This window comes from Sinocyclocheilus anshuiensis, unplaced genomic scaffold (genome assembly GCF_001515605.1).
Source record: "Sinocyclocheilus anshuiensis isolate Anshui unplaced genomic scaffold, SAMN03320099.WGS_v1.1 scaffold601, whole genome shotgun sequence".
Lineage (NCBI taxonomy): Eukaryota > Metazoa > Chordata > Actinopteri > Cypriniformes > Cyprinidae > Sinocyclocheilus > Sinocyclocheilus anshuiensis.
The window spans coordinates 536,332-563,040 of record NW_015536496.1 but is presented as its reverse complement, the minus strand read 5'-3'; the positions used below and the strand labels follow the sequence as shown (position 1 = coordinate 563,040).

At 35.8% G+C, this 26,709-nt stretch overlaps 1 protein-coding gene across 1 annotated transcript in view; it reads left to right on the top strand.

Annotated features, from left to right (window-relative positions):
• The first annotated feature begins 5,688 nt into the window (after positions 1 to 5,688).
• The window catches only part of LOC107687170 (potassium voltage-gated channel subfamily H member 2-like), a 25,870-nt gene continuing 4,849 nt past the window's right edge, over positions 5,689 to 26,709 (top strand). Inside the window, exons 1-7 of the mRNA XM_016484394.1 lie at positions 5,689 to 5,888; positions 5,989 to 6,090; positions 14,812 to 14,998; positions 18,208 to 18,597; positions 19,899 to 20,298; positions 24,089 to 24,288; positions 25,726 to 25,978. Coding sequence (XP_016339880.1) covers positions 5,689 to 5,888; positions 5,989 to 6,090; positions 14,812 to 14,998; positions 18,208 to 18,597; positions 19,899 to 20,298; positions 24,089 to 24,288; positions 25,726 to 25,978 — 1,732 coding nt within the window. The remainder of the gene's footprint in view (positions 5,889 to 5,988; positions 6,091 to 14,811; positions 14,999 to 18,207; positions 18,598 to 19,898; positions 20,299 to 24,088; positions 24,289 to 25,725; positions 25,979 to 26,709) is intronic.

Sequence of the window (26,709 nt, the reverse complement as noted above, 5' to 3'; positions counted from 1 at the left end):
CAGACTGTATGTTCTCTAAACTGCAGAGTTTGACTGATGATATGGTGCATCACGATCATCAATGCAGAATGAGAGTGTTTGCTGAGGTCTGCTGCTGTGGAGAGTTACACAACCTCACAGGAAATCAGCCCAGAAACGCCAGCAGCAAAACAAACCCGAGAATCTCATTCTGTCTTCTGACCCTCATATTTCAGAAGAATCAACTGTAGTTTTTTGTTTTCAGCTTTAAGTTCTGCCCAAGTGTGTTTCCTCACCACTGATCCGCTTGAGGGATTGAGTTTTCTTGCAGACGCACACAATGATTTTTCCTCTATAAATATTAAATATATATATATATATATATATATATATATATATATACGTTTTATCAATATTTATTTTCAGTTTTCTTTTGAAGTTTAGTCATTTTTTTATATACTTTAATTATTTTGATTATTATTATTTTTTTAGTATTACTATTAAGTTTAATTTATTTTAATTTCAGTTTACCTTTATTTCACATATATGTGTGTTTTATTTTAGGATTATTTATATACGATTATAGTTTTTATTAACTTTTTGACTTGGCCTTTATTTTTATATTTTTATATTTTCAGTTTTCTTTTTAATTTTCGTAATTTTTTTAATATTACTATTTAGTTTTTTTTGTTAATTTTTCATTTTTTATTAATTCCAAAATAATTGTAATGCTATTATTATATATTACATACATGTACATGTACATTCATAAGTTATTTATTTGCTGTTTCTCCAACCTACATTACTGCAATACCACTAGCAAAAAGTTTCTTTGGGCTCTGAGAGAAAAGAAGAGCAGAGTAAGAAACACAGGAAAGATGAAACTTTCTCTGTGTTATGAAGAGAAAAGAAGACACTTGTGGTTAGTAAATCAGATCAGGTTGAGATGAGTTCATGGGCGGCTGCGGGCTTCACAATTGCTTCATACCTCTAACCACGACGGATGATTTATAACTCCAGCAGACCTGCAGTAAAAAGAGTAGGGTTCAGTTTCTGCCAACAAATCATTTCTCTGACTGAATTCAGCGTTTCCAGCGGCTCAATGAAGAAACGTTACCTAGTTTTGTCTGGTTTTCCCTCTGACTAGTCTTGTGTGGCTTTGTTGACATCTGATCTCAAACTCCATCCCATAGCTGTCCTGTAGGGATGTGAGGTGTGATTGTTGGACGCTGGTTCTTTACCTGTGTCCACTGTTCCGTTTCAGAGCTTAAATTTAGAACTGAAGGTTACTCTCTGGTTCCGCTGTAACTAGGCAACCGGCTGTGAGCCACTGTGTTTCTGTAACTTTCTTCAGCTCAAATCTGATATGAGACTTTAGCTGCTGTGAACACTGATCGGCAGACTCACTCTCACACAGCATGCAATTAATACACCACTGACTCTTTATAAGAATCTGGGCTTTTTAAACTTTGTAAACTTGTTAAATCTGAATGTTGTGGTTTGTCTCATAATGCAAATTGTAATTAGTCACAACTAAGAGACTTTTTAAACAAAAACACTATTTTATTTAATGATATTATTTATTAAAAGTGTGATGTTTCAATCTTTTATTTTACGAAAATGATTAATACTCCTGTTGATATATACAAATCCTGTTGAAACCTTGTATACTTCTATGATAAAACATAACTAGTCCCTCTTACCTTTTTTTTTTTTTTATTAAGTGAGTTAAAAAAAACTTTTTCCATAAATGGGGTTAAAACACAAATTTAGTTTTAATAAAACTTTTAATTTTTTCTAAAATTGTTATATATTACGAATATAACAGTATAAACAATAAATTAAAAACTCAAAAAAATTTAAGCAAAAATGAGAAATGTTACCTTGGCAACAGACTCGGGGAAAAAAAAGTTTTAGTAAAATTACTAAAACTAAGATTGAAACAATAATATGTTAAATCTAAATAGAAATGTTTGAAAATAATTAAAAAGTGCAAAACGTACATAAAATACTCCAGTTTAACCTAAAATAAAATGAAAACTGAAAATATAAAACTAAAAGCTTGCTGAGATGTTCTGGAAGGTTGCTAGGGGGTTGTTAATATGTTCAAGGTGGTTGTTAGAGGGTTTCTAAGATGTTCTGGTGGTTGCTAGGGGTTGCTGAGATGTTCTGGTGGTTGCTAAGGGTTGCTGAGATGTTCTGGGAGGTTGCTAGGGGGTTGTTAATATGTTCAAGGTGGTTGTTAGAGGGTTTCTAAGATGTTCTGGTGGGTGCTAAGGGTTGCTGAGATGTTCTGGTGGGTGCTAAGGGTTGCTGAGATGTTCTGGTGGGTGCTAAGGGTTGCTGAGATGTTCTGGTGGGTGCTAAGGGTTGCTGAGATGTTCTGGTGGGTGCTAAGGGTTGCTGAGATGTTCTGGTGGGTGCTAAGGGTTGCTGAGATGTTCTGGTGGGTGCTAAGGGTTGCTGAGATGTTCTGGTGGGTGCTAAGGGTTGCTGAGATGTTCTGGTGGGTGCTAAGGGTTGCTGAGATGTTCTGGTGGGTGCTAAGGGTTGCTGAGATGTTCTGGTGGGTGCTAAGGGTTGCTGAGATGTTCTGGTGGGTGCTAAGGGTTGCTGAGATGTTCTGGTGGGTGCTAAGGGTTGCTGAGATGTTCTGGTGGGTGCTAAGGGTTGCTGAGATGTTCTGGTGGGTGCTAAGGGTTGCTGAGATGTTCTGGTGGGTGCTAAGGGTTGCTGAGATGTTCTGGTGGGTGCTAAGGGTTGCTGAGATGTTCTGGTGGGTGCTAAGGGTTGCTGAGATGTTCTGGTGGGTGCTAAGGGTTGCTGAGATGTTCTGGTGGGTGCTAAGGGTTGCTGAGATGTTCTGGTGGGTGCTAAGGGTTGCTGAGATGTTCTGGTGGGTGCTAAGGGTTGCTGAGATGTTCTGGTGGGTGCTAAGGGTTGCTGAGATGTTCTGGTGGGTGCTAAGGGTTGCTGAGATGTTCTGGTGGGTGCTAAGGGTTGCTGAGATGTTCTGGTGGGTGCTAAGGGTTGCTGAGATGTTCTGGTGGGTGCTAAGGGTTGCTGAGATGTTCTGGTGGGTGCTAAGGGTTGCTGAGATGTTCTGGTGGTTGCTAGGGGTTGCTGAGATGTTCTGGGAGGTTGTGAGGAAGTTGCCAAGATGTTTTAGGTGTTGCAATGAGGTTGCTAAGATATTCTGGGAGGTTGCTAGGGGGTTGCTAAGATGTCTTGCTGGTTGCTAGGAGGTTGTCAAGATGTTCTGGTGGGTGCTAAGGTGTTTTCCTCTTGTCTGGTTTGAAGAGAGTCTTGTATCCTCGTGTCTCTGTGCTCTTCTGCTCTCAGTCCAGCAGGTGAAAATGGTGTGTCTGGTCACTTAGTAAAGAACAGATCTGAGGAATCATTGATGTCTGGAGCATGAGGCTGAGCAGCAGTACTAGTGATGCTGAGTGAGGCTGAAGTAATCTGTCAGGAATCTGTTGTTGTGTCAAACACTAGCGTGAGTCACTGTGCTGTATTTCTCTCGGCTGATTCGGGTGGTATAATAGTAGCCCTGCGGCTCTCAGGACACAAACACGTCAGCTGCGCTTGAGGACAGAGAGGAAGACGAGGGTAGAGAGGAAGAGGAAGAACTAGAGGAGCAGAGAAGAGTTTGAGTCCGTCTTGATCGTCTTCTTCCAGAAATCTATTGTGATTGTATGCATTCTTTGGATGTATGAAATATGGTGGACTGGATTCCAAAAATGTGCAGTAAATAGACAGCATTGCATGACCCACAATGCAATGCGCTCAACTTCCATTTCCAGTGTGATGAATCAAACGAAAGTGATTTGAAATGACATCTTAAGTATTTTTGAGTCGTTCAATCAGACATTTTAACATAAAATTGAATTAAAATGCAATGTTTTTCAGAGATAAACATGTAACGTTGTGAGGTCATGTGACAATGTAGCATAATACTGTATAGTGCATCGTATTTGAGATACTACTTAATAACAGTAGTATGAGTAGATTATATACAGTATGTAATGTACAGTAAGGGGATATTTACAGTTTTTATCTTTAAATGAGTAATTCTGTACTCAAAATAATCAACTTCATACACTACAGTTCATAGGGTTTTTTTTTTTTTTTTTTAAGAAATTAATACTTTTATTCAGAAAGGCTGCATTAACTTTATCAACATTGAAAGTAAAGAAATTATTAATGTTACAAAAGATTTCTATTTCAAATAAATGCTGTTCTTTTGAATTTTCTATTCATCAAAGCATCCCAAACCGACTCTGAACTTTTGAACAGTAGTGGAAGTCTATGATACGTCCTCATTTACATATCTAGGTAAACGTGTGTGTAGTACTGTAAAACACTAAGTTAAATGCAGTGCCTTTCTACAGAGCCTGTTACCATGACAACATAATGAATGACCAATCATCATAGAGTTTGGGAAGCGGCCGGTGATGTTTTAACTGTAGTGAGCAGATTCAATGCAGGCGTGCTGTAGTCTTCATTTGCATATGCAGATCTGTGATTGCTCATTAGCATATGCAAGTATCTGCTGTAATGAGTTTAATGCTGCAGATTAGTGTGTGTGTGTGTGTGTGTGAACATACTGACAAACATCATCTCAACATACCTATAAACACACACATGAACAGCAAAGGTCGAGAGGCGTTGTGTTGTTTGCCGCTGACACACTCACACACACATGCCATAACTTTGCCGTAAGCGTTTATTTGTCCTGTTAGCGCTCGACTCTGCAGCCGTGTGCTATTAATAGAGCATTTGTCTGTAGAGTTCTGCAGTTTCATGTGTTCGGTGTAGAGACGAGCAAAACCACGTGATTACAAAACCAACTAGTTGGTCTGAAGAATAACCGTATAATTAGCTTGTCACCAATAAGATATATATTTTAATATATTTTTTAAATATTTTTATTTAAAAAAAATGTTTTATATATATGCTTCAATAATGCTACAATAATGTTAATGTTATATACATTATGAAATATATGTAAATATATCATTATCTAATAATGCTTATATAATATGTAGAGGCTTATATAATGTTTATGTATACATTATATATGCTAATAAATTATAAATATTAATACAGAAACCATATGGTGTTTAGGGTGATTGCTAAGGGGTTGCAAAGATGTTCTGGGATTCTGGGATGTTGCTAGGGGGTTGCTAAGATGAGCTGGGTGGTTGTTAGGGGGTTGCTAAGTTTTTTGGATTTTTTTTCTTGTTTTAATCATCATTAATCAAAATATAATGAGGTTTCATACTTTTTGCAGATCGGGTAATAAAAGTAACTTCAAGGTATATTCTCAAAAAACACATTTTAAAACCAAAAACACAGATTTGGCCAGTAATGTTTGCGGTGTGACAGAGAACAGAGGGAGGAAGGAGAAATGCTCTTTGGTTGTTTCTGCTCCAGCGCTCTTCAGTCCATTTCTCTCGCTCTGTTTGGAGACGCTTGTTTTTGCGCTCGATTGCTAATTTATCTGATGTCATCTCCTCGTTTCGCCCACCTTATCTCACATTAGTTTTTTGTGTTCTTCCCGTTGCTGAGCTTTGGTCTACGCTCTTCTCTCATGCACATGCTCACTCCCTCCCTTCCTCTCCCATTATCTTCAACAGAGCATGTCTGCTAGTGCGGGAATGAGCGTGTCTTCCTCTCTCTCTGACAGAAGTAGGATTCTAATAGAGCTTCTGCTCTCAGCGTGCACTAATGCGAAGCGACTGCTGTGTGCATCTGCGTGCGTTTGTCTTCACGCAGCAGCTCAGCATCCCTACGTTTGTGAAGAAACTCGACCAGGAACGTGGCAAAGCAAAACTCGGAGGAGCTTTCCCGGCTCACAGTGTTTGGAAAGAGCTGGTCGAGTTTTGGGTTGATGCCCACGAACGCTTCGTTAAAGGCCCGTGGGTTTGGTGCGGTGCAGTTCCAGAGGTGCTCTCTCGGTGCCCATAACGGCAGCGGCCCGATGCGGGGATCATGGTCGTAGCGCTGGCGCTCAAACTGTTGACCGAGCTGCTCCAGTGCTCTGCTCTCATGCCGCTCTGTGGCACTGGCACTACCAGCTGCACCCGCTGGGATGACAACATGCCCCACCTGGCCGCTCAGGGGCCCGAGGTGAGGGGTCACACCTGTGTGTCCGTGTCTATGTGAACTGGTGCTAATGTGAGGAAAGAACTCAAGTTCGAGAAAAACGAGGAACGACTTTGACTACATTTTTGTGTGATATTTTAGTAAACGTCTCTGGTTTGTTGCAGTTTTTTGTTGTTTTTAGAGGATGAATGCCAGATTTTAAATTCTTGCCTCAATCTGTTAAGTATTTCATGTTCTGTAGATGTTTCCAAAACATTCATATTTAAAATTATTAGCACACCAGGGTGACTACGAATTTGACTATGATTCACTTGAGTATAAATATATAGCTATTAGCATTTTATGTGTGTGTGTGTGTGTGTGTGTGTGTGTGTGTGTGTGTGATAATCAATATAATATATATAATCAGAAATATCTCAAACTGTGGTCACATTTGCCAAGACTGCAATTAAAAGGTCTCAATATGAATTCAAACATTTCTCATCAAATGATTTGAGCTGCAACACTAAAAATTGCTGTACACTTTTTCCACAATTACAAAGATATGGCAAGTTTTATTTACAACTATAATGCTATACATATACGTACTGTTGTATGTATTTTTAAGGAGTTTTTTAAGATGCATCTGAGACAAGGTTGATTGTTAAATGAACACAACTGAGAACTGAATCTCCTGAAACAGTTTCTGAGCAACAACATCTACAAATCCAAATGGCAACCGACACAAGCAGAGTAAGACAACATAAAAAAAACTTAACAGAAATGTAACTCTGTACTCTGTTCATTATATTCAGGATAAAACACCATGGCTGTCATGGGCATTATATTTATGCTTTAATTTTATCTTCTGATCTGGGTTCAGTTTGAATGTTGAGTGTTACAGTAGAGATGGAGGGTTAATGAGCACTCACTGATCTCAGGACAGCTGCTGAGACTTTAAATACCTGCGATTGAATCCTCTTAGTGAAATATGGAGATTGTAGGAGCTGAAAGAAAATCTCTGAACCGCCGGAGTACTGTCTTAATTCTTGATGGCACTTTGACTGAATCAGGGGAAAGCCCTGGATGAGATGAGCTGAGGAAGAGAGGATTGTGGGATTGAACTGGAGATGGTGTATTTGTCCTCTCAGTTCAGTTTACAGCACAGTGACATTTTACTGTTGGTGTCACTCTTGTGTGTTAGTGGTGGGGATTTTTCATTGACTCTTTCTGCAGTTACATGGTTGCACCAGTAGATGGCGAAATGACCTTCTTATTGAGTGAGTAATTTGAATCATTCGTTGAACCGATTCATTTAACAATGCATTCAACGGCACAGCAAGTGGCTGTTTTTATGAGTGAGGCGTTGAATTGATCACTCAACTGATTTGTTCAAAAACACTGATTCATTTAGGAACAAAACAAATGACTGTATTTATAAATGAGTCACTGAATCATTAACAACTGATTTGTTCAAATATGCTTAATAATTTAGGAAATAAAACAAACAGACTGCATTTATGATTGTGTCATTAAATCATTCACAATGAATTAATTTGGTATGTTTCTTTATTTTCAGTAAGACATTTTATATAATTAAATGAAAAATAAATCAACATATGTGTGTAAAGGGTTAGTTCACCCAAAAATGAAAATTAGCCCATAAATTACTCACACTTAATGCATCCTAGGTGTATATGACTTTCTTCTTTCAGACGAATCCAGTCGGAGTTATATAAAAAATTGTCTTTGATCTTTCAAACTGTTTAATGCCAGTCAGCGGGTGTTGCATTGCTTCAGTCTAAAAGAAGTGAAATAAAAAGCGCCCATCCATAAAAAAAGTGTCTCACACGGCTCCGGGGGATGAACAAAGGCCTCCTGTAGCGAATCGATGCGTTTTTGTAAGAAAAATAACCATATTTAAAACGTAATAATCACTTTAATGTAGCTTGCACTCACTGTTGAACACGGAAGCAGTTCCGGGCAGACAAAAAAATCCCTGATGTAGTTTACCGTTGTCTGTCTCTTCATTACTATATCAGCTTAGACTGATTGATGCATTTATTTTAAGGGAATGTTTATCTAACTGTGTACATTTTCCTGAGTATTGCCATCTTCATGTGACGTCATACACCAACGTCTCAATGCAATGGCTTTAAAAAAAAAAAAAAAAGCGTTTCATGGATTCTTTGCAACTTTGCGCGTTATTAAAGTTCCTCATCAGCAGATGGAAAAGCGGCTCCCAAAGCAGATTACAGAAGCCCCTAAAACGCTCAACTCTCACTGTCCCAACTTAAAGCTCTCAAATCCTCAACAGACCTGAGAACGAAACTTCATTCAGACTCTGACGTTTACATGAACAACAGAGAATCAAAACATTAGGAGCTTCAGCAGCGGACGCAGACGTCCTGAAGTCCTGAAGCAACAGTGATGATGAAGATTTGAGAAGAAAGCTGCAGCCGAGAGAGAGAATTAGAGACGGAAAAGATGAACGCATGACTTCCTTTTATCATTTTAAAATGAAACTCATCGGTGATGCAAAAGAAAAGGACGAGCGGCGGAGCGTTTCTGATGCAGATAGATTATTCAGCTTCTGTGGTTTGAGTTTCACTCTTGACTCTTTTTGCTTTGAATCTGCTGGATTTTATCCGCAGTGCTCTAGGATTGAATTATTTATCTTGCTATAAACCCAGAGGTCCTGAGATAGTGAGAAGCTGAGAGCTTGTTAGGCAGACCGATCCAAAGCTTCTGTCATTGTTTATAATAGAAATTGAGGCTCTTCAATATTTGATCTGCTGTATTACCGCAGGCTTTCTTCCAGCCCGTGAAATATCTGTTGACTCAAGGTTTCTGCGGGATTTCTTTTAGGTTTGAATTGTGAAATTAAATGCATGAAAGCTGCATTCGATTGGAACTTCAAGTATGAAGGATATTTTACTGTAGTACTTTCACACACATCTGAGAAATTAAAATAGAGGATGTCAAATGGACAGAACCATATTTTAATGGATATTTAATGCTGAAGTTGATGTATTTTAAAGTTTTTTTTTTTCTTTTTTAATATTCAGAAAACAGGGTCGTGTTATATTGCGAGTAGTTAAATGTATGAATCAGGGTTATAATAGTTAACTAAATCTATAGATATATTTTGAAAAGAAAAGAAATAATAAATATGACCGAAAACCCAAAAAATTACTAAAATTTCAACTAAAATTAAAAAAGAAAACCGAAATTATAAAAATAAAAACAAATTCCAAATATTAATAAAAATAAAAGAAATTATGTATATAATTATTATGTAATATAAATATAATATAAATAATTAAATGTATTTCTTTATTTATTGCATTTATGTCTTATTAAAAGATTGTGTGTAAATAGTCATTTTCAGTTCAGTTTAACAATTTAGATAATATTATATTTTACTAATTTATCAAATCTTGTTTTTGACGACAAATTCATTCTGCTCGTGTTTTTTCTCACTGAGAAAAGAAGGATTGATCTACCGTCGTCTTTCAAATCATTCAAATGATTCGTCTCCTGAAGAATCATTCAAATGATTCATTCAGATGATTTGTTCATGATCAAATAACGTGTTCTGACTCCTTCGGTCCAGTTTTGAACATCTTCATGGATCTTTGCCAAATCAATCAGAACATGTGAAATGAAAGTGGCTCAAAAAGCTGATGGACAGAATAGACCTTCAGTAGATATAATTAACACACGACACATCCAGAGGGAAATCTCACTCTCATAAACCTTCGTTAAATGCTGTCAGCGCCTTGTTTAGTTAGAAATTAAAATGCAGTGGACGTTTATGAACAGCTTTGATATATGTTTGGGTGTCAGCATTAAAAGTTTAGTCTTTTTATTAGATTGAAATGACACTTAAAGGAGCAATACACTCAAAAATAAGAGTACATGTCAGTATTTACTCACCAAACTCAAATCATGCTTGTTGTTTTCCATTGAAAAAGGTTTCTGTAATGCTGTAAATCTCCTTTTTGCAGCTTGACACTTTGAAAAAAAGACCACAAACAGTTTGAGAAAGTTTATTCTCACAGGTGTGTGATGTATGATGAGTCGGTGGAGAGATATGAGCTCATGTTGAGCTCTATATTGCATCAGATGAAATGACTAATGGAGATGTGAATGAGTTTAGATGAAGATGAAGGAAACTCTTGCTGACATGTTGTTGAACTCTTCACCGAGCGACGGAGACACGGCTCTTTTGTTCGTACTTTGTTCTCTGTGACTCATTTTAGCACCTCGGATGGAGAAAGCAATGAGATTTCATTCCATATTTCATGTGAATTTGGCAGTGCAATTTAAAGCCAGGAATCTCTCAGTGAAACAGTTTTCATTTGTTTTACATCTGAACCAGAGCTTCATATTGTTTATTTAAAGCAAAAAATACATTGAGAGTCATTTTCTACTCGGAGCTGTTTTTCATAGATGAAGAGAAATGGATATTTCTAGTCTTCATATTCATCAGTGATGCCGATGGACGGCTGAATTTATCTCTCTATTTCTCAGCATCACATCCATCATGATTTTGTCCCTCGAGAGCATTTATGTTAAAATGAGCCTAGAATCATGCAAAAACCTCCACTGTTCGTCTCCAGTGAATGTGGGAATAAACAGGTCTTTGGGCTTTGGACATGGTTTTGCTTCACGCTTCACCGGGGAGATTTGAAAACTTTTTTTAGTGGCAGAGGTTTCTAAAAATAAGGCGCGATGTCCCCGAGGAGGGTCTTGACGCGCTGGGGACGAGCTCTAATAGGTGCTGAATGACGGCTGCACTGAGATCAGGCCGTTCAAGGTCAAGAGAGCAGATGATTTCTGCAGAAGAGCTCAGGCGTGATGCCAGCTGATGTCTGCACACACACTTTAAATACAGCTTTACTTAAAACAGCAACAACATGATCAACCTTGTTTTGGAGCAGTTTTCATTGCAGTAGAAAATACATATGTGACCCTGGGCCACAAAACTAGTCATAAGGGTCAATTTTGTGAAATTGAGATGTATACATCATCTGAAAGCTGCATAGATAAGCTTTCCATTGATGTATGGTTTGTTAGGATCGGACAATATTTGGCTGAGATACAACTATTTGAAAATCTGGAATCTGAGGGTGCAAAAAAATCTAAATATTGAGAAAATCACCTTTAAAGTTGTCCAAATGAAGTTCTTAGCAATGCATATTACTAATCAAAAATTAAGTTTTGATATATTTATGGTAGGAAATTAACAAAATATCTTCATGGAACATGATCTTTACTTAATATCCTAATGATTTCTGGCATAAAAGAAAAATGTATAATTTTGACCCATACAATGTATTGTTGGCTATTGCTACAAATATACCCCAGCGACTTAAGACTGCTTTTGTGCTGCAGGGTCACATATACGTATCTGATATGCAGTATTAGTACAAAAAATTGTATTCAAAATTTCTAAATTCATTTTGATTAAAAAAATAAAGATACAAACAATAAAACTAAATTTGAAAACATATAAATGGAAAATGAAATGAAGGGATAAATTAAAAGGATGATTATATAATGTTTATGATATGTAATATTGTTTCTAAAATGTCAGTTTTATTTTGTTTATATAGCATGTTTTATACACGATTACTTAAAATGTTTACATTTATTTACAAAAAAAGATTAAAACTGTAGGCATAAAAACATACACATGGCACACAAATAAAGAATTAATTTAATTAAAATTTTTAAAATTAGTTTGATTAAAAAATAGGATACACACAATATAACTGAAATAAAAAAAACATAAAAATAATTAAAATGAAATAAAGGGATATATTAAAAGGATGATATAATATGTTTCTGATATGCAATATTGTTTTCTGAAATGTCAATTAATTTTAGTAAAATTACTATATTTTGGCAAGGCAAGGTTGTTTATATAGCTTATTTCATACACAATGGTAATCCAAAATGTTTTACACAAAAAATAGTAGGCATAAAAATTACATAAAAATAAATATGACATAAAAATAAAGAATTACATTAATTAAAATGAAAATTAGAACTAATTAAACTAAAAAATAAAGATACAAACAATACAATTAAAATAAAAAAGAAATGAAAATTTAGGAAATTAAATAAAATGAAATAAACATGCATTAAAATGAAGATAAAAGGCAAAAAAAGAATACAATTATTTAAAAATGCTAAATGGGGATGTATAAATAGTTATTTGTGCCTTGATTTATGACGGTCTGCCTGGGTTTCTTTACACACAAATGTAATGATCTAATGTGATGATCAGTTGTGCGAAACTGAGAAATTAGATGAATAGTTTATTTTGTCCCCTTTTAAATAATTTCTCATAGTTTCTCATAGAAATATTTTATTCCAGTTTAATGTGCAGGACGTTAGTCACAGAGAATAGGTAGAAGACAGCCATGACACTGGGCTACTATAAAACATGCTGATGGATTGTACTGAAGGAGTCGGCGTCAGGAAGATTTGAGTCCTGAGGTCAAACAGCCTCCAGCTCATCAGCTCTCCAGCAGAGAAATATGTCAAAGAGCAAATAAAACACACATTACATCATCAGCTGCTGTCCTGGTGAGAATGAGAAAAATCTGTTGACTGAAACAAGTGTCAATCAGACTAACAAGTGTGTGAAGTGTTGATGAACGATTCATTAAAAGAATCAGTTCAAACGAGTCATTTGTTTTGTGAATCAGACCACACTGGTCAGTCTGTGTGTTTGTTTTTACGTGCTGCTCACAAGGATGGAACAACTTTGGTGATCTTTATCACATCAAATTCACACCTTTGGTAAAACATGATTTCTTTTGCCGTGTCGGAGGAGATTTAATGCGGCATAAACACTGGCATAACCGAACGGCAGCCTATTTTCACCACAGAAGAAAAACATTATGCTTTGGTAAATCTTAATAAAGAGTGAAAAATACAACATACTAAGTCATATTTATGAGATAAATAGTCATAATTATGGCATACTAAGTCGAAAAACAAAAAAAAAGTGAACTATGAGATAAAAAGTGGGAATTTAAATAATAAGCTGAATTGTTATATGAAAAAGTCATTATGAGATAAAAAATCGTAATGATGACATACTAAATCAGAATTATGAGATAAAAAGTCATAATTATGACAGTCATTATTATGTAAGACAATGTCAAACTTATGATATACTAAGTCACAATTATGAGATATAAAATCTTATTATTATATAAATTTCATAATTATGTGAGCAAAATGTCAAAATTATGATATACTAAGTCATAAATATGAGATAAAAAGTCTAAATTATGACAAGTAGTCATAATTATGTGAGCAAAAGGTCAAAATTGACATACTAAGTCATAATTATGAGAAGTCAGTTATGAGAAAGTCAAATTTATGATAAAAAGTCAATTATGAGATAAGGTAAAATTATAACAAATAGTAATAATTATGTGAGGAAAAGGTTAAAATTATGACATACTAAGTCATAATTATGAGATAAAAAGACAGTTATGAGATACAGTCATAATTATGACAAAATGTTGAAATTGTGACAAACTAAGTCATTATGAGATAAAAGTCGAAATTATGACAAAAAATCTAATTGTTTTTATCTCATAATTTATTTTTATGTCTTCATTTTGGCTTTTTAAATCATTTTGATTTATTCATTATTTAGCATGATTGTTTTGTGGTGGAAATGGGTTTCCATGTAAAAGTGATAGAAACGGTACTTTGAAATTTTAGCGATCTGTTGTGTTACTGTTAGCAACCCTTAGCAACCACCCACAACACCTGAGCAACTGTATAGCAACCCCCCTCAACCACCCACAACACCAGAGCAACTGCATAGCAACCCCCTAGCAACCACCCACAACACCCGAGCAACTGCTTAGCAACATACTAAAACCACCCACAACACCAGAGCAACTGCATAGCAACCCCCTAGCAACCACCCACAACACCCGAGCAACTGCTTAGCAACATACTAAAACCACCCACAACACCAGAGCAACTGCATAGCAACCCCCTAGCAACCACCCACAACACCCGAGCAACTGCTTAGCAACATACTAAAACCACCCACAACACCAGAGCAACTGCATAGCAACCCCCTAGCAACCACCCACAACACCCGAGCAACTGCTTAGCAACATACTAAAACCACCCACAACACCAGAGCAACTGCATAGCAACCCCCTAGCAACCACCCACAACACCCGAGCAACTGCTTAGCAACATACTAAAACCTCCGACAACACCTGAGCAGCTGCATAGCAACCCCCCTAGCAACCACCCACAACACCTGAGCAACTGCTTAGCAACATACTAAAACCTCCGACAACACCTGAGCAGCTGCATAGCAACCCCCCTAGCAACCACCCACAACACCTGAGCAACTGCTTAGCAACATACTAAAACCTCCGACAACACCTGAGCAACTGCATAGCAACCCCCCTAGCAACCACCCACAACAGCTGAGCAACTGCTTAGCAACATACTAAAACCATCCACAACACCTGAGTATCACGGCGACTCCAGAAATCATCCAGATCGAGTTATAATTCGCCCACAGACGGTCTGTTAGAGCTGGTGGAAGCACTAGCGTTAGTCATGCGTTCCGAGCGTTTCTGCTCTTTTCGGCCGTCACCGCAGCTGACATGTACTAGTAAAGACAGACAGCTGGAGGACATTTCCCATGATGACTCCCGCAGCAGTGTGCTGCTGTAAATGCTGTGTGATCGTGGTGTGTCAGAGCGCCACCTGCTCTTGCCCGCGGTCTGTGCGCGCAGAACACCTGCTGACCCCCACAATGCCCTGCGTTTGTGAGAGCGGCTCACCCGAGCAGAACCATCTGAGACGAGGGCGACATGGAGCTCCGCTGCTCAAACCATCAGCAGACATGAAGCGTATTCTGAGACGACACATGAACCTCAGCTGGAGAGTAATGAGGAGATCTGAGGGAAGCTGAGACGCACGGACAGGCCACACGCAGATGAACAGATATGATTGGACCAGCGCGTAACCTACTCATGTGCATACTATTACTATGTATGCTGTGCATTGCTGTATGCATAAATACTCAAATACATTTTTCAAAATGACAGAATATCATCTGCATGTAGAATTGTTTTTTTAACTATTAAAAAGATTTGTAATAGTTTATTATAGTTAACTAAAACCAAAACTATATAAAAGAGAAAAAAAAGAAAAAATGACAAAAAAAATTACTAATCTAAAATTAGTATGAAAACAGAAAATATCAAAAAAAATCTAATAAAAAAAAGCTATATAAATAGTACATATAGCAATATAATATAATATAATATACAATGTATTGGTGATTCGAATGCCAAAAACATTGGCCGTTTAGCAGAAGTTGTAGTTCATTTTTGTGTTTTTATTTTAAGTAAAGAAAATTGTGGAGGGAAAACTTCTTACTGAAAAAACACTGGGTTCAGCAGATGAGATATGACATGAACATGTCAGAAATTACTGTACGCTCATAAATCTGACACTGACTGATGAGATCTTGCGCTACTTTCTGATTATTTGTTTAAATCAGTCTCTTTCTTGTCAGTGTGAATTATTAAGAAACATTCTTGTATATATCATGTCATTTTGCATAACAAGCATATGAATGGTCTGGTTGTCTGTGTGTGCAATAATTCATATAGCAGTAAAACAGCTGAGCGTCTTTGACAGAGAGAATACTTTCAGAACATGAGCTTCCGTCTCAAATTACATTTACTCAAATTAAGCTTTACTTAACCGTAAACACACAGCCGTGTTCATTTGTGCATCGAAACATAAAGTGTTGGACTCACGCAGACGGCAGAGAAACATCCGTCGGTGAGTTTCACCGACAGCAGCACAAGCGCTTTATATAAACCCGTCAGGAGAGGTCAGCTCCTCTAGCACACCAACACAGTGCACTTGTGTCAATTCACCCTCCCTCACTAGTGTGCTACTGCTCAATTTCCTAATAATATTTCACAATATTACTACAATATTACATCCACTGTGTGCATTAAAATCTTATAATCCTTGTAATACGTTGTGTGTGTTTTATTATTTGTTGTGTTATTATTTTAGTATCATTGAGATGCTATTATAGTTTTTATTAACATTTTGAGTTAGTTTTTACATTTTCTGTTTTTATTTTAATGTTAAAGTTTTAGTAAATTTATTGTGTTGTTGTAATTTTTTATATTATTATTTAAGTGTGTGTGTGAGTGAGTGAGTGAGTGTGTGTGTGTGTGTGTTTATAATATTATTGTTTTAGTATCACTAATATAGTACTATAGTTTTTATTAATATTTTGAGTTAGTTTTTATTTTTATTTTTTTTATTTTAAAGTTTAGTATTTTAGTTGTGTGTTTGCCATTTTATATTATTATTCATATATTTTTTAAATATGTCTATGCAGTTTTTGTTTTAGCTTTAGTTATTTTATTACATTAATTTCTTATTTTTTTCCATTTTATGTTTATTCTGAACATTCATTCGAGTACAATCATATAGCATATTTCAAGTTACAAACAATGCTCAATGCATCCATGCATCCAACTGTCTTTAGAATATAGACATGTATAACTACCTAATGTGTTTTAAATATAAATTATACTCAAAATTGGTTAAATTGTATCAAAGTACAACAATTAAAGTAAAATTTAAAAAAAACACAAAAAGGGTAACTATATTCATCCAGGGTTATAACATGTGTCCTAATTCAGTTCCATCCAGAATGAACTCAAATGACTTTCATTTTATATGTAGACATTAAACAGAGTATGTATATGTACACACACATAAGCATAAATTATATACATATATCCATCTATACAGTGCTTGAAGTGGGCGCAGTACCGGCACTTCAATATTTTACTCTTTAGCGTACTGGCACTTCTGACATGTTGCCGGTACTGGCACTTTTTTTTTTCAAAAATCAAGACCTTCTTTCTGATACATATTCAACCCATTTCCTCCATTTTCCCAGAAACACATCCTTCTTTAAATTAACAAAAAAAGTGATCTTTTCCATCATGTAAATCTCTGTGGTCACATCTATCGAATTATCTAAAGTAGGTCTCTCTTGTTTTAACCATTTACGTGTGATTGCTTTCTTACTGGCTGCCAAAAGCACAGCCATCAGGTATTTATTATGTACTGTTTCTATATCTGTTTCTATATTTTTCCAACAATATTCCTTCCAATTTAATGAGCTAGCTCATTTCCGTATAGTTGACCACTCTTCATCAGTAAAGATCGTTTCACTCTCTGTCATCCATTTCTCTTTGATAAAGTTGTGGAGTGTGTTTTCATATTTTTCAAACACTTGTATATCTGAGACTTAACTATCTTATATTTAATACCTGATGCGTGTGCCTTCTTAAGTAAGTCTATCAATGGGTTCAGATAATCTTCTAGTTTTCCTTTTGATTTTTGACCATAATAATGTCGAACCTGAAGGTATCTGTAAAAAATCTTGATTTTCTAGAAAAAAACTTTTTCTTTAATAACTGAAAGCTTAAAATGTCACCTTTCTCAATGATGGTGCAAAAAGAAGTCATTCCCTTATTTGACCACATTTTAAATCTGAAATCTGAATCATAAGTAAACCATTTCAAGATTGTACTGTATTCCAACAATTTATTACATTAATTTCTATATGAAAATAAGAAATGTTTCCTTGGCAGCTAGCTGAAATAATATATATATATATATATATATATATATATAATATTAGAATTTTGTTATTTTATGTAATGCAATTTTTTGTCATTTTTAATGATTATATGTATATTTATTTGTATAATATGTCAATTTTTTGTAATATGTTGAATATATTATTGCACATTTATTTATGTGGCCAGAATCAGCCAAGAACCTTTTAGTTCCTCGTTGTGTTTTGATTTTTTTTTTTCCCCTCCACAATAATTTGTTGTGTTTTCATTCATTTTTAGATCATGAGAAAATGCTGACTATGGCAAAGCAATATCAAATGCTAGTGGCTTGTGGAAAAAAAAAAACATTTATTGCATATATTTCTTCCTGAATTTCTTCACTGTCGTCGACGTTCTTCTGTGTGCCGATGCCGATCCAGTGAACGGTTTTCAAACACGAGCGGCTTGGAAACACTTTCCGCTCCAGACGCCGCGCATCCACAAGTGGACAGTGCTGCACTACAGCCCGTTCAAGGCGGTGTGGGACTGGCTGATCCTGCTGCTGGTGATCTACACGGCCATCCTCACGCCGTACTCCGCCGCCTTCCTGCTCAACGGAGACGAGGACAGCTCCGGGCAGAACTGCAGCTACTCCTGCAGCCCGCTCAACGTGGTGGACCTCATGGTGGACATCATGTTCATCATCGACATCATCATCAACTTCCGCACCACCTACGTCAACGCCAACGACGAGGTGGTCAGCCACCCGCTGCGCATCGCCGTGCATTACTTCAAAGGCTGGTTCCTCATCGACATGGTGGCTGCCATTCCCTTCGACCTGCTCATAGACCGCACCGGGGAGGAGATGAGTACAGAGGTAAATCTGTGCTCCAGCTCTTGTGTACTCATTTATCTTTTACACTTCAAACTTGCCATTTTCTACTGCATGTGCTGTCAGGTCTTATGATAAATTGCTTGCCTCGCACATCTTTTATATCCTCATTTCACACTTAGAATAAAAGTGTCTGCTAAATGAATAAATGTAATATACAGTATGTTTTCTGCAGGTCTTAAAAAGTTTTAATTCATGTTTCCACAAATTAAGGTCTCAAATCAGAGCAGAAAGTCTTAAATTCATGAAGTCATGGCATTAAATGTTGCATACATTGCTAAAAATGAATATTTTAAATTTTTTCTTGATTTAACATCCTTAAATGCATTTACTTGAGATGCACAATGAACATATGAAGTCTTGTTTTCTGAGAAACAGAACAGAATGAAATAAGTTTATGCTTAAAACAAGAACAAACATTTGTTAGTGGAGAATAAAAACTTATTTCCCTTTGAATTAAATTGATTTTTCTGACCTCATTGGCAGATATTTGTTCTTTTTTTATTCGTAACTCACTTCATTTTGATAAATTTCACATAAAACAAGACTTATATAATTTTGCTTCTTAAGTTAAATGTATCTTGATTTAAGAATCTTTAGACATTTGCATTGGAAAACAAGACAAAATACTGAAGAAGAACCTTTTTTTTTTTTGCACTGTAATCATAAAAATATGGGTTGTTTCAACCCAACTTTGGGTCAAATATGGATTAACCCAACTTTTGGGTTAAAAATTTAATTGAAAAATTTAACCCAACAGCTGGGTTAGTCCATATTTGACCCAAAGTTGGGTTGAAACAACCCAGCATTTTTGAAAGTGTAAGGTACAGTAAAAGTTATTTCCATATTCTAGTGGTTGGGAACAGAGATATTCAAGCACTAAGCTAAAAGTCAAATGAATTAAAAAGTAATGGAGATCGGTTGGAAGTTGTATTGTCAAACGTCAAAGTGTTGCTAATGCAAGACATTATTGTGTTTCTTAAAGGGACAGTTCACCCAAAAATGATAATCCTGTCATTTAATCCGCAAGTTGTTCTAAACCTGTATGAGTTTCTTTCTTCTGTTGAACAAAAAAGAAGATATTTTGAAGAAAGTTGGTAACCAAACAGTTGACGGTAGCCATTGACTTCAATAGTATGGAAAAAGATTCATGACTGAATTTTCATTTTTGGGTGAACTGTCCCTTTAAAATGATATTTCTTGGTCTTAAAAAGGTCTTTAAAAAGAAACCTGCATAAATCCCGTTATAAATCTGTTATTTTTTTCTTTATTTTCTTTTATTTTAGCCAACTCAACAGACCACCCTCATCGGCCTGCTCAAGACGGCGCGTCTTTTACGTCTCGTCCGCGTGGCACGTAAACTGGACCGTTACTCTGAGTACGGCGCGGCCGTCCTCTTTCTGCTGATGTGCACGTTCGCTCTGATCGCTCATTGGCTGGCCTGTATCTGGTTCGCCATTGGGAACGTGGAGCAGAACCGCTCCATCGGCTGGCTGCATGCGCTCGGCGTGGATCTGGGGAAACCACACAACAGCAGCATCAGGGGATCGGGACCCAGCATCAAGGACAAATACGTGACTGCTTTATACTTCACCTTCAGCAGCCTGACCAGTGTGGGCTTCGGGAACGTGTCGCCCAACACCAACTCCGAGAAGATCTTCTCCATCTGCGTCATGCTGATTGGATGTGAGTATGTTTCACTATTTAAGAGTCAGCCGTAAGTTAGGAGGTCCAAGATGATGGTACAGTTTTTAAAAATCCAGTTTAAAAATGTGTAGAAATATAATATTTGTATTAATGTTTGTTTCTAATGACTTTGAAAAAAATGGCTAAGATTTTGTATAACATATTTTAATTTTCTTTATTATCATTCCAATATATATAGTGAAAGTTTGTTATAAATATTTGAATACTGACATAATTAACTTATTTTTTAAAGAATTTTAAACAAAATTACTTCCTTCTTTTTTGGTTTATATATATATATATATATATATATATACAGTATATGAGTGTGTGTTATTAAAAACTAAATCCTTTAAATAATAATAATAATAATAATAATAAATAAATAATAAAATAAATGTTAATTATTAAAAAGTTAATTATTTCAAATATTAAATTTTCAGGCAACATTTCTCATTTTCAATTAGTTTAAATTAATGTAATAAAATACTAAAAACCAAAACATAAATATACTTAATAACATACACATATAAAAAAAAAAATAATAATATTAATAATATAAAAATGACTAAAACTTTAAAATTGAAACTATAATACTAAAACAATAATATAATAAATTAGCCTTTTTTTCTCTGTTATGATCTGATGACAATGAACTTTGTTCTAGACATTGAAAACATTCATCATAAAAGAGATGTACGGACGTCATTGTGTGTATAAATTGCATTTTGTGTATTTTTCATTACCCTGATCGGGCTGCTCAAGACGGCGCGTCTTCTGCGTCTGGTGCGAGTGGCACGTAAACTGGACCGTTACTCTGAGTATGGCGCGGCCGTCCTCTTTCTGCTGATGTGCACGTTCGCTCTGATCGCTCATTGGCTGGCCTGTATCTGGTTCGCCATCGGGAACGTGGAGCAGAACCGCTCCATCGGCTGGCTGCATGCGCTCGGCGTGGATCTGGGCAAACCACACAACAGCAGCATCAGGGGATCGGGACCCAGCATCAAGGACAAATACGTGACTGCTTTATACTTCACCTTCAGCAGCCTGACCAGTGTGGGCTTCTGGAACGTGTCGCCCAACACCAACTCCGAGAAGATCTTCTCCATCTGCGTCATGCTGATTGGATGTGAGTATGTTTCACTATTTAAGAGTCAGCCGTAAGTTAGGAGGTCCAAGATGATGGTACAGTTTTTAAAAATCCAGTTTAAAAATGTGTAGAAATATAATATTTGTATTAATGTTTGTTTCTAATGACTTTGAAAAAAATGGCTAAGATTTTGTATAACATATTTTAATTTTCTTTATTATCATTCCAATATATATAGTGAAAGTTTGTTATAAATATTTGAATACTGACATAATTAACTTATTTTTTAAAGAATTTTAAACAAAATTACTTCCTTCTTTTTTGGTTTATATATATATATATATATATATATATACAGTATATGAGTGTGTGTTATTAAAAACTAAATCCTTTAAATAATAATAATAATAATAATAATAAATAAATAATAAAATAAATGTTAATTATTAAAAAGTTAATTATTTCAAATATTAAATTTTCAGGCAACATTTCTCATTTTCAATTAGTTTAAATTAATGTAATAAAATACTAAAAACCAAAACATAAATATACTTAATAACATACACATATAAAAAAAAAAATAATAATATTAATAATATAAAAATGACTAAAACTTTAAAATTGAAACTATAATACTAAAACAATAATATAATAAATTAGCCTTTTTTTCTCTGTTATGATCTGATGACAATGAACTTTGTTCTAGACATTGAAAACATTCATCATAAAAGAGATGTACGGACGTCATTGTGTGTATAAATTGCATTTTGTGTATTTTTAATTAACTAAATAGATCCAGAGAAAACAAAGTAAGCATAACTGACCCATTAAAGCACGTCTGAGTGTTGATCTTCATCCTGAATGTCTTGTAGTTCAGATGAAATCTTCATTTGAGATGCATGTGTTTGTTCTCTAAAGAGTTTTTTTTTTTTATTGTGCACTTTATGATCAACATGCTGATGAAACATCCTCCTTTTTAGTTTTTGCTGAACAAATCATCCTGATAGCTCATTTTTGTAGGTCCTGATCGCAGCAATTAATGATGAATTGGCACGTTAATATCACTGCCGCACATATATTAGACCTCAATAACCGTGAAGTAATTTCCGTTTTTATAGCCGGTAGAAGCATTTATCATCGGCGCTGCAGAATTACATTTCGGAAGAGGGCGAAAGGAGAAAATCAACACGACTTCTTCGATCTGATACAAGATTGTTCATTACATTCAACAGCTGAAGTCAGCAGACTGTAGAGATCAAACGCTCAATATTCAACATTTAACAGCTGAAGGACTGCAAAAAGCCTCATTTGCTCAATCATATTTCTTCTGTGTTTTACTGCATATAATAGCTTTATTTCATTCGTGAGTGTGTAGAATGAATCTCAAAAAATCAGGTCCAGGTGATATTTCATTCCAACATCAAGTATTTTATTTTATTTTATTTTATTTTTTAATTTTGTAATTATTTTGTAAAATTATTTTCATGACAAATTCTAATTTCTGTATTTTGCTTTTTATTTTATTTTATTATTTTATTTTATTTTTTAATTTTGTAATTATTTTGTACAATTATTTTCATGACAAATTCTAATTTCTGTATTTTGCTTTTACAGAAATTGCAAGTTAAAGTGTAATGCAATGTTTTTCTTTGTTAAAGCCATAAATTAAAAGCAGTTTAACCACTATACAGTTTAAATAATATTGCATTGTTCATTCATTCATTTATTTATTTATAGGCATTTAAAAGTAATGAGACTACGATTCGTTTTGCCTTGCGTTAATGAGAGCCGGGTAGGAAAATAATAATTAATTTTTATTTATTTTTTTGATTTTTTTGATTTTTTATTATATTTTATCATTAATAAAATAATATTTTTAATTACCATGAAAATAATGTCACAGTGTAAATAATGATAGTAAAATGGACCTAAAGGCTTGATTTTTCAGGTTTTTTGACATTACGATATATCATTCCTGCTAGAACAAACAGAAAAAGGAGGAGAAATTCTGTGTCCCACTACTTCTACATGTATTCGTTTAGTCTGTATCGGGTTCATGAGAATCAAACTCACTGTAGCGCCGTGCTCTAGCATTTCAGCTTCACCAGCTCTCTCTTTGTTGCTATTTTTGCTGCTTTTGTAGCGTGATTCATAGCCCTGCCCACCTGCACTGAGATCAGTCAGTGGCCACCGCAGTAACACGAGCGTAAAACAGCGGAACGGATGAAATCTATGAATCCAGAAGCTTTTATAGAGGCCGTATAATGATGAATACAGGGAGAAATCTGTCATTTAGGGTCATACTGAAACACTTTCACTGAAGCTCTTGAGATCTGTACACACGGAAAAGACACTATTTGGTGTAGAAACAAGTTTGACAATTAATTACAAAGAAACAGCAAGTAAGAAATGTTCAAGTACTGAAATACTATTTTCTTGTAAAACATACTCCAATAATCTTTATATTGACAACTTGGAAAACTAATTTTTACATTGTAGGTCTAAGCTCATTTCTTTTATGCTCTGAGATGTTTATAACAGCACAGAAAAGTGCTCGTTAACAGCATAATAGTCTTGTCCGCCAGCGAGGAAACAGGCACTGATCTAAGCCGATGTCACACAGTAAAGTGTGAAGCATGTACCTGTGTAGGTGCTTCATCATGATGCTATTTTAACCTTGTCCTTCCTGTTCCTGTTCAGCACTCATGTACGCCAGTATCTTCGGGAACGTGTCAGCCATCATCCAGCGGCTGTACTCCGGAACGGCTCGTTATCACACTCAGATGCTGCGGGTGAGAGAGTTCATCCGCTTCCATCAGATTCCCAACCCGCTTCGCCAGAGACTGGAGGAATATTTCCAGCACGCCTGGTCCTACACCAACGGCATCGACATGAACGCCGTGAGTCCACCTGCTGCCTTACATCAACCAAAAATGAAAATGTGCTGGAAATGTGCTCACCCTCAGGCTATCCCAGATGTAGATGAGTTTGTTTCTTCATCAGGTTTGGTTAACATCTGGAGAAGACAAAAGCTGAGACAAATCCAGCATTAAGACGTTTTTAACTAAAATACCATAGAGTCCATAATCCATAATAACACATCCTCCAGTGAAAAAGTGTTCTGGTGTGAATCAGGAGAGAAACCTGCACAGATCAAGCAGCGTTTAAACAGCTCTAAACAAATATGTGGCTGGATTTTGATGTGAGAGACAACAGGAGATGCAATTTTTCAATGTAGGAAGCGTTATTATGGATTACGGACTCATATTTTAGTTAAAAACCAATGCTACATTTCTCCAAATCTGATGAAGAAACAAACTCATCCTAATCTTTGATGGCCTGAGGGTGAGCACATTTCCAGCACATTTTCATTTTTGGGTGAACTATTATTTTAACGCTAACAAACTCACATGCATCACCTTTAAAGTGATCTGTGAGCTGGATTACATGTGTGTATTATAAATAATGAGTTCATTTAGCAACTGTCCTCACCAGCACATCCTCTACTATTACCAGCCCCAAATGCAGAGTTTAACGAGATTAGGCATTGAAGTAAAGAAAACAAATGAGCGTCCACCTCCAGCCGTCAGCTCCTCTCATTAAGGAGCAGTGGAGCGTTCTGATTGGACAGTCAGAGCCGTTACGATTGCTGTGCTGCTGAGTGAAATGATGTGGACCATAATTTTTCAAAAAATTATTTACTGAACCACTCAGCTCTGAAATGAATCACTACATTAAAATGTTGATTTAAAGACAACAAAGTACTACAAAAAAGTAAGATTTTGTGTACTTCATATGTTTTATGAGACTGCAGATCCCATGAGGCTTCGCAAATGGCATAAATGCTGTTCTTTTGAACTTTCTAATCATCAAAGTATCCTGAAAAATAAAATGTATCTCGGTTTCCAGCACAGCTGTTTTCAACACGGATAATAATCAGAAATGTTTCTTGAGCAGCAAATCAGCATATTAGCATGATTTCTGAAGATCATGTGACACTGAAGACTGGAGTAATGATGCTGAAAATACAGCTTTGATCACAGAAATAAATTACAGTTTAACAGATATTCACATAGAAAACAGCTATTTTAAATTGTAATAATATTTCAAAATTTTTACTGTATTTTTGATCAAATAAATGCAGCCTTGGCAGAAGAGACGTCTTTCAAAATCATTAAAAAATCTTATCTACTCCAAACTTCTGAATGGTGTATAACTTTTACATAAGACAGACAGACAGATAGATAGATAGATAGATAGATAGATAGATAGATAGATAGATAGATAGATAGATAATGCTTTTGAGCTTTTAATAGTTGTTTTTTCTGCTCTTTCAGGTGCTGAAGGGGTTCCCAGAGTGTCTGCAGGCCGATATCTGTCTGCATCTGAACCGGACTCTCCTGCAGAACTGTAAAGCGTTCAAGGGCTCCAGTAAAGGGTGTCTGCGGGCGTTGGCCATGAAGTTCAAGACCACACACGCCCCGCCGGGAGACACGCTGGTGCACGCCGGAGACGTCCTGACCGCGATCTACTTCATCTCCCGCGGCTCCATCGAGATCTTACGTGGCGATGTAGTGGTGGCCATCTTAGGTAGGTGTGACTTATTTCAGTGATGGTGATGTTTTGTAAAATCCAGGATCTTTTATACTACATACAACACTTATTTTTAAGGATCTAGGATCTGTTTTCCACGATATGCCCCATTTAAGTCATTCAAGCTGTACTTCCTGTTTGAATGCAACAAAGTTTACTGTAAGGTCAGTTTGACAGATTCTGTGTTTATCCTCTAGTGCCACCTACAGGAAGTCATCTGTAAAATTGTGTAACTCTGAACGCACACGCTTCAAAGAATAATTCACCCAAAAATCATTTACTCACACTCATGACTTTCCTGCATGACTGCATTTCTTCTGTGGAAAACAAAAGCAGATGTTTAGCAGAACATCGCTGCTGTTCTTTGAAAGCATCCAATGACTACATTTACATTTACATTTATTCATGTAGCAGATGCTTATATCCAATGTGACTTACAATTGGGAATACATCAAGCGATTCTTCTTAAAGAGGCAAACAGACACTGGAAGTGCTCGTCATACCAAGTTTCAAGCATTGTTCAAATAAGTACAAGCTAGACAGAATTAAAATGCACAAGCATAGGTAAGTAAAATTGCAGGTACACTGTTCTCCTGTCCTGTATATATCATAAAAATAGTTTATAAATAAATAAATCACAGCTAAATCAATCAGTCAATCTAATTAATAAAAACAGACAAAAGGGAGGTATGTATATGTATATATATATATATATATATATACATAAT